At 41.2% G+C, this 9668-nt stretch overlaps 1 protein-coding gene across 1 annotated transcript in view; it reads right to left on the bottom strand.

The window, feature by feature from the left end:
• Positions 1-7796: 7796 nt before the first annotated feature.
• The window catches only part of LOC120030232 (synaptopodin-2), a 62343-nt gene continuing 60471 nt past the window's right edge, over positions 7797-9668 (bottom strand). Inside the window, exon 5 of the mRNA XM_038975578.1 lies at positions 7797-9201. Coding sequence (XP_038831506.1) covers positions 8512-9201 — 690 coding nt within the window. The 3' untranslated portion in view covers positions 7797-8511. The remainder of the gene's footprint in view (positions 9202-9668) is intronic.

The following is a 9668-nucleotide window of genomic DNA, read 5'->3' as shown; positions in this document are numbered from 1 at the left end:
AGTGACTAAACATCAAGCACAGAGCTGCACACATATGTTAGCAACACATGGATTTATTCCTATCTGACAAACAGAAGTCAAAGAGTTCGTTTGGGGGACACTCAGTCGGACTCTCTTTACTATAACATTGGGGTCCCACAAGGGTCAATATTAGGCCCACTTCTGTTTGCAATCTATATAAATGATCTCCCACCTGCTTGCCCACAAGTTAACATGCAGACGATACAGTTCTGTATGTACACAAAAAAAATTGAAAACTAGTTGTTAACAAGTTAACTGAAGCCATGGTACATGTTTCTAAATGGCTGCCTAATTCTTGCCTGCATTTAAATATCGACAAGACAGTATGTACTTCTCTAAGAAATCCATTGATTCTTCCCAATGAGCTGTTCTTGTTAATGGAGAGGATCTGAAAGTTGTGTCTAACTTCATGTATCTCGACATCATTTTGGACTCCAGCTTGACATTTAAGAAACATGTGAAGAAGGTGGTTAACACGGTCAAGTTTGGATTGTCCAAACTTAGGTTTATAAGACCTTTCCTTCCTCTGGAGGCCGCCAAACTATATATGCATGCTATGACTTTCTCACATCTGAGATATTGCCTCACATGCTGGTCACAAGTAGGAGCTGCTATTCTGAAACCAATTGAATCACTCTACAAACAAACACTTAAGATTTTTGATAAACCAGTTATCACCATTGTGATATCATTTACAAACATAATATTTTTAGTCTGAATAGCTTTATGCAGTATGTACAGTTGAAGTCGGAAGTTTACATACACCATAGCCAAATACATTTAAACTCCGTTTTCACAATTCCTGACATTTAATCAGAATAAAAATTCCCTGTCTTCGGTCAGTTAGGATCACCACTTTATTTTAAGAATGTGAAATGTTAGAATAATAGTAGAGAGAATGATTTATTTCAGCTTTTATTTCTTTTATCACATTCCCAGCGGGTCAGAAGTTTACATACACCCAATTAGCATTTGGCAGCATTGCATTTAAATTGTTTAACTTAGGTCAAACGTTTCAGGTAGCCTTCCACAAGCTTCCCACAATAAGTTAAGTGAAGTTTGGCCCATTCCTCCTGACCGAGCTGGTGTAACTGAGTCAGGTTTGTAGGCCTCCTTGCTCACACACGCTTTTTCAGTTCTGCCCACAAATGTTCTATAGGATTGAGGGTTGGCCTTTGTGATGGCCACTCCAATACCTTAACTTTGTTGTCCTTAAGCCATTTTGCCACAGCTTTGGAAGTATGCTTGGTGTCATTGTCCATTTTGAAGACCAATTTCCAACCAAGCTTTAACGTCCTGACTGATGTCTTGAGATGTTGCTTCAATATATTGTGGCAGACCAGGGGGTTTGGTCAAAACGTTTACACAGATCAGACACGGACAGAGTAGGATTAGCTCGGTTTCAAGGGTGTTTATTTGAATGACAAACCATATCTTCCCCATGAGACCCTCTCCGGGATACCGTCTTCTGGCCTCCGGGTCTTGCTGTATCCTGTGGGGAACAAAAACTGAGCTTCCTCCTTTTATCTCTGGAACCGTATCCAACTATACAGGAGTTACCTTTCTTCGTCCCTTCTCTGATGTGCTGCCCTTCTGGCAGCTTTATGGGACACGTACAGCTGGTGAGCAATCAGTCCTTGATTGACTCACCAACCACAATCAGCCCCAATTAGTCCTGGCCGGAGAGCCCATCGAGACATGGCACGTCCAGCAGAGGGAGCCATCACCTCGTGATGTAAACTCCATCTTTCACCAGGCCTCAACGAGTCTCCCCCTGGTGGCTGACCTGCTGTATGCCACAATATCCACATTATTTTCCCTCCTCATGATGCCATCTATTTTGTGAAGTGCACCAGTCCCTCCTGCAGCAAAGCACCCCCACAACATGATGCTGCCACTTTGTCCCTATGTGCAGTTGCAAACCGTAGTCTGGCTTTTTTATGGCGGTTTTGGAGCAGTGGCTTCTTCCTTGCTGAGCGGCCTTTCAGGTTATGTCGATATAGGAATCGTTTTACTGTGGATATATATACTTTTGTACCTGTTTCCTCCAGCATCTTCACAAGGTCCTTTGCTGTTGTTCTGGGATTGATTTGCACTTTTTCGCACCAAAGTACGTTCATCTCTAGGAGACAGAACGCGTCTCCTTCCTGAGCGGTATGATGGCTGCGTGGTCCCATGGTGTTTATACTTGCTTACTATTGTTTGTACAGATGAACGTGGTACCTTCAGGCGTTTGGAAATTGCTCCCAAGGATGAACCAGACTTGTGGGGGTCTACAATTTTTTTCTGAGGTTTTGGCTGATTTCTTTTGGTTTTCCAATGATGTCAAGCAAAGAGGCACTGAGTTTGAAGGTAGGCCTTGAAATACATCCACAGGTACACCTCAAATTGACTCAAATTATGTCAATTATCCTATCAGAAGCCTCTAAAGCCATGACATAATTTTCTTGAATTTTCCAAGCTGTTTAAAGGCACAGTCAACTTAGTGTATGTAAACTTCTGACCCACTGGAATTGTGATACAGTGAATTATAAGTGAAATAATCTATCTGTAAACAATTACTGGAAAAATGACTTGTGTCATGCACAAAGTAGATGTCCTAACCGACTTGCCAAAACTATAGTTTGTTAACAAGAAATTTGTGGAGTGGTTGAAAAACGGGTTTTAATGACTCCAACCTAAGTGTATGTAAACTTCCGACTTCAACTGTAGATGCAAGCCTTGTCTTTAAGATTCTACATGGTCTTGCCCCTCCACCCCTATGCCGGCACATCATGCTCAAGGAAAGCACCTCCAGGATAGCAAGGGCAGTAACTAGAGGGGATTGCGTTGTCCCTTTTCGACACAGTAAAATCGGCCCATCGGCCTTCTCTGTTAGAGCTACAATATACTGGAATGCAATGCCCATGGACTTCAGAAGCTGCACTGATTATTGTATTTTTACATTTAAACTGAAAACATGGCTCAAATTTATCCAAACCTGTACACATGAGCTATCTGTGGTTCCTCATATGTAAGACGACAGTTGATGATAGTGTTGTTGTTGTTAGAATTATATTTTATTGGATGCAATGTTTTTGTATTTTGTATTGATTTAGTGAGTATTTGTATAGTGGTTGTGTAAAGGCCGTTACCTGCCCAGGGACACAGGGTGCGAATTAGCTTTTGGCTAAACCTGGCACATTGTCACGGATGTTGCATTTTTGTAATATTGATGTTGATTAATGTGCATTGTCCCCTATAAATATATAAATGGTCTACCAGTAGCACAAAAACAACGATGTAGTGACTACATTCAAATGTTTGATGATATCTAGATGACAACTGGAATTAATTGAAATAGAGTAACTTAGAAACCAATGTTGTCTCAGAACATTTTGTATTATTCTGTCTGTAAATCTGAGACACTCCATTTAGTATGATATGTAACATTTCATATGGTATGTATTAATTTGTGGATGTCCATCATCCATTTCATATGATATGTTATGGATTACAATTCATACAATATGTTACGAATTACAATTCATACAATATGTTACGAATTGCAATTCGTAGAAAATATTTTATGAATTTGCAACACGTACAATATGTTACGAATTTGCTAAACATATGATATGTTACGAATCCCAATTTGTTTTGGCTGATGTTAGCTAGGTGGCTAGTGCTAGATCTAGGGGTTAGGGGAAGGGTTAGCTAACATACAAAGTAGCTAAAAAGTAATTTATTTTTAATTAATTTTTCTAAATGTTTTTATTTAACCTTTATTTAACTAGGCAAGTCAGTTAAGAACAAATTCTTATTTACAATGACGGCCTACACCGGCCAAACCCAGACGACGCTGGGCCAATTGTGCGCAGCCCTATGGGACTCCCAATCACAGCCGGTTGTGATACAGCTAATTAGTTGCTAATTAGATAAAATGCAAACGTTTTCTGTGATGATTCAAACACACAACCTTTGGGTTGCTAGATGTTATATGCCCACTGCGTTATACACCCACCCACCCATCCACCCCAACCAACCAGCCTCCTTTTGTTTTTGCCTTGTTAAGAAACCTTCTATCTCAGTTGCCACCAACCTTTTCTGAGTCAAGATCACTTTAAGACAAAATGCAAGCAGAGATCTGCCGCTCAGATTTTTTTAAATATGACTTAAAAAACATAAGCCTATGCACTATTAACCAATTAAAAACAGTTCTGTAGCGATGAGGTTTGTGCAGTAGGCTATAGGCCCAATACATTATCACTGCATATTGTCTATGCTTGAATTGCCCTGCCAATGTTGTTCTTCTCATATCATTTTTTTATTCTATTTTTTTTTAATGTAGGTATATGATCATAGATCATTTGTAGTATTACCTGTGAGGCACAGCTGAGTGAGCATAATAATTTGTTTAATTTGATGGCCTATATCTGATGGTTAGTCTGAGGGGAGGGAGGGGGCAGCAGTGAGGCTACCTCTCACCTGACTCATCGTCCCTCCGCTCTCCCTCCTCCCTGTACTGAGAAAAGAGGACACAGTCTTCCAGCTGATGTCAAAACTCAAAACTAAAATAGACACAATCCGTTAATAATAACGCAAGCTTATCGGCACACTTTGCTATAGTCATTCAGTGCAGCTGCAGTATTGGTTGTAGCGTGAGTGGAAGGAGGGAGAACACACATTTTATGGCTTATAAAAGGGTTGAACAGTGTTGACAGTGCTGAATAAGAACTTATTCATGAACTTACTCATAAAAACAGCAGCTCTTTGCTATATTCCTTGAGTATCTTTCTAGTCATGGTTTTGAAATCACACAGTATTAACTTTGCTGTGCGTTCTACCTTCAGACACATGAAATAGTCCTTCCCGGAGGTAGGGCACCTACCGCCAACAGTGCGAAACGAATATAATAAATAGGAACGCAAGGCTTTATCATTGAGTTTTTTCAGAAATGTTTGGCGACCGGTTGGTGACCACTGTTCTATCTTATGTAAGCATATCAAAAGTAACATATCATACTAATTTGAGTGTCCCGGATTTGCATTTAGTATGTTAAGTCTAGTCTATGAGACCAGTCTGCAGAAACATGTCAGTCCCACAACAACACAACCATACAAATAGTTAGTCAGTAGACCAATGCTTTTTTATTTTCCAAAATGCCTCATACAGCTCAGAATAGTAGCCTACTGAAATCAAATGAAGAAATCAAAATCAACAAAAAGTACACTTTGAACTTCAGGAAGTATACAGTTCAAACAGACATTGGCTAATTGTTTGGACAGAAAGTGTTTGTGTAAAATAAACAAAAAAGAAAAACCACGAAAACATCACTATCACTCAAACATATCATTGCTGATGCCACAAATACAGTGGGCATCTAAAATCACATGATAGAGAGATATTAGTGTCCACTCTGTGAGACAAGAATTTCAAATTTTGCAATAATAAGAGATGATACATGAACATTCAGAATTCACACATACAATTGGAAGGCCTGCTATGAACATGAATGAAAGAAATACGCAACACAGACAAACGCATGTGATGTTTCAACTTCATACACATCCATGACCAAATAATTCAAATACAATCATTCATTTTCTACTCTATTCTACATTATCTATTTGCTTGAAGCCTATTTCTCACCAGCCACGGACAACAGCAAATATCAAAGTCCAAGAACATAATTTCCATCCCTCACTCTATTCTCTCTAATGTACCTGGTGTTAACACTGTTACATACCTGGAGATTATTTTTCCAGGTACCCACAGTGTAATCACTTGGAAAAATATCTTGCAGGAGAAAGAATGTCCTGTTGGATAAATTAGAAGCTTGATGCTCTCCCCTTCATTCCCTATATCGTTCACTACTTTTGACCAGAGCCCCCGATCTACCCTGGTCATAGGTAGTGCACTAATAAGGGAATAGGGTGCCATTTGGGACACAACCCTTGTTCTCTGCCACATGTTCATATAGTACATAAAAGGCAGCCAGCGAAAATAATGAATTCATCTCTCTAAGTGGAGAGCTTACTTAATAACCTGTCTTCCCAACTTGCTGAGTTATAGATGTATCAATTTCACAAGTTTTAAGCCTGGTTTAGACCCATAATGCATCAGCAGTTTTTCTTCTCACTATGCAGTAAGTGTTGAAATCTTGGCCTTGATATATTTATGTAAAGTCTTCTAAAGGACTTACCTAAATATTTATGATTTATATGGATGTTTGAGATGTGATTAATATCCCAGATCAGTGTTCAGCCCTGTGTTCGTAGCTCCTTGCTCTGGATGTAAAACGGTTTACTTGGCTTTAATTGACTCCCTAAGCATTTCCCAGCATCATATTGACACATTTCGTTTGACAAGACATGTGAGTACACAAACACCACAGAAATCAGGATGCAAAGTAAATACATCCACAACTTCAACATCATAAAACCATCAAACCTGACCCTTTTGTATCTAACGCCACCAACCACTATCAGAGCACCTGTGTTATGCTGTGTGTTTCTCACAGCTTTAGTGTCCTATCAACTAATGCTATCGTACTAGGTTTTAGCTTGTCGACACACATTATTGTACTGCTCCGCAATTTCACACTGACCTTGTGTTGTGTTCATTGGTGAGAGTGGGTGATATGTATGATGCACAGCAAACATAGCAGTTATACTTCCCACAGTATTCAAGGTCTTTGACACAAATATATACTTATCAAAAATACAAACGCAACATGCAACAATTTCAAAGATTTTACTGAGTAACAGTTCATATAAGGAATCAGTCAATTTAAATAAATTCATTAGGCCCTAATCTATGGATTTCACATGACTGGGAATACAAATATGAATCTGTTGGCCACTGACACAGTACCTTAAAAAAAGGTAGGGGCGTGGATCAGAAAACCACTCAGTATCTGGTGTGACCACCATTTGCCTTATGCAGCGCGACACATCTCCTTCGCATCAAGTTGATCAGACTGTTGATTGTGGCCTGTGGAATATTGTACCACTCCACTTCAATGGCTGTGCGAAATTGCTGGATATTGGCAGGAATTGAAACACATCAATCCAGAGCATCCCAAACATGCTCAATGGGTGACATGTCTGGTGAGTATGCAGGCCATGGAAGAACTCAAATCTTCAGCATCTAGGAATTGTGTACCGATCCTTGTGACATGAGGCCATGCATTATCATGCTGAAACATGAGGTGATGGCGGCGGATGAATGGCACAGCAATGGGCCTCAGGATCTCGTCACGGTATCTCTGTGCATTTACATTGCCATCGATAAAATGCAATTGTGTTCGTTGTCTGTAGCTTATGCCTGCCCATAACATAACCCCACCTCCACCATGGGGCACTCTGTTCACAACGTTGACATCAGCAAACCACTCGCCTACACAACGCCATACACGTGGTCTGCGGTTGTGAAGCCGGTTGGACATACTGACAAATTCTCTAAAACGATGTTGGAGGTGGCTTATGGTAGAGAGATTAAAATCAAATTATCTGGCAACAACTGTGATGGACATTCCTGCAGTCAGCATGCCAATTGCACGCTACATCAAAACTTGAGACATCTGTGGCATTGTGTTGTGTGACAAAACTGCACATTTTCGAGTGGCCTTTTATTGTCCCCAGCACAAGGTGCACCTGTGTAATAATCATGCTGTTTAATCAGCTTCTTGATATGCCACACCTGTCAGGTGGATGGATTATATTGGCAAAGGAGAAATGCTCACAAAAATTTGAGAGAAATAAGCTTTTTGTGCTTATGGAACATTTCTGGGATCTTTTATTTCAGCTCATTAAACATGGAACCAACACTTCACATGTTGCGTTTATATTTTTGTTCAGTGTACCTGTCCATTCATTACTCCTATCCGTTCATTTTTATACATGCAATTACACATTCTGCCTTACAACATACTTTATGCCCATTACGTCCTCCAAAGAAATACTATTGATTTCACTTACTTTGAATGCCACTATCGCCTCAGTGTTGGATGAAATGAAAGCCTCTGAAGCAAAAAGAAGGGTGGAATTGCACCGTCAATCACTCATTGATTTCTGTCCAATGAAAACTTGATAAAGTTAAACTCAATAGTGGCCCATTTGCTAAAATAGAACCATCATTGACAGTGTCCCCAATACCAAAACATTTACTGGCTTAATCTGTCTGGCATTTATGCGTACTTGAATGCAATGCAACAGTCTGTCTCTCTCAACTAAATTCTGGTGCGGTAATGTCATCATCTGTATACTCCTAGCAGTATTCTCAGTGAAACCGAATAAGCAGATCTAAAACAGACCTCCCTCTTAAACTCTCTCCTGTCCACATCACAAACTTAATAACTAGCCCCTCACTCTCCTCAATCAATATGTTATCCCATTGTCCCAAGTTTTATTTAATGGTGATATATATGGCCACAATTACCAGCTTCATCTGAATATTCTGGAGTTACTTTTTGGTCTTGTTATGAAGTAACCATCATGTTTGTCGCCTCTAGCGTCTCCAGCTCCAGTTAGTGTGGTACACAGATCTGTAGCTCGGCTGCTGCTGGCCCCCAGGGGGCCTTCCGTACCCATGAATAGCCCCAGAGGGCCCGATGTTGGTCTCAGTCAGGGACCTCTGTGGCTGCCACTGTCTGGGCAGGGACCTGTAGCCAGTCGGACCGGCGGGGACCGAGGCTATGCTCTTGGTCGGGGACAGGATCGGAGGAATAACTCTGCTGTAACTCCGACTCTGATCCTGGTTCTGACCCTGGCTCTGACCCTGGCTCTGACTCTGGCTCTGACCCCAGCTCTGTCTCTTGTTCCATCTTTGGTTCGGGTTCCATACCTCAGTCTTCCTGGGAGGATCGTCAGACACCCTAGCCTTCCACTCGGCAGGGGGCTCAGGGAGTAGCTTGCGCTGGGCAGCCGAGCGCACGTTGAAGGCGATGGCCTGCTGGAGGTTCTGGAAGGCAAAGGCCTCGTCAACCAGGCCCATGGGGTGGTGGGCTGCGGCCTCCCAGGGGGAAGGAGGCTTGTGACTCCTGTCCAGCCATGACGTCTGCCTCCCCCGGGGGGCCTGAGCAGACGAGGCCTGTACCAGGGGTTTGTATGAGGGAAAGGGGGATCCAGACGATGACCGGAGGCCCAGCGATGGTGCTTTGGTGACGGGTGGGAACAGAGTGTAGCTCCGGCCAAACTCCTGGAAAAGGGACATTCAGACATGTTTACTTCAGACAGAGGCAGATTTTGATATTCTTGTCTGACTACTAACAAATAGCAGAGTTTAACTTTGAAAATGGCTTTGACAAATTTTGAGAGCTTCCTTTGAACATTTAAGACCCACATATAATCTCCAGTATGCTCTTCAGTCTCATGCAGCACAATAATGTTTAACTAAAAAACTTATGTTAGGTCATCTTTTAAGTAATTTTTTTGATGTGGTATATTATTATTATTATTCGAGAATCTAACTAAAGCAATTAGATATTTAGAACCCCCATCTAAAGGAGATAATGTGTCGAGTGGGCAATGCTGGCAGCATCTCTTGTATGATCAAAACAGTCTTCCTGTAATTCAAACCGCTCAGAAGGGAGTGTGCTACCATCTGGTGAATATGTGTAGAACAGCCAATAAGATCAGCTCCTATAGAAACTTGTGACTCATAGG

This window comes from Salvelinus namaycush, chromosome 36, assembly GCF_016432855.1.
Source record: "Salvelinus namaycush isolate Seneca chromosome 36, SaNama_1.0, whole genome shotgun sequence".
Lineage (NCBI taxonomy): Eukaryota > Metazoa > Chordata > Actinopteri > Salmoniformes > Salmonidae > Salvelinus > Salvelinus namaycush.
This window is presented reverse-complemented; position numbering and strand designations above follow the sequence as displayed.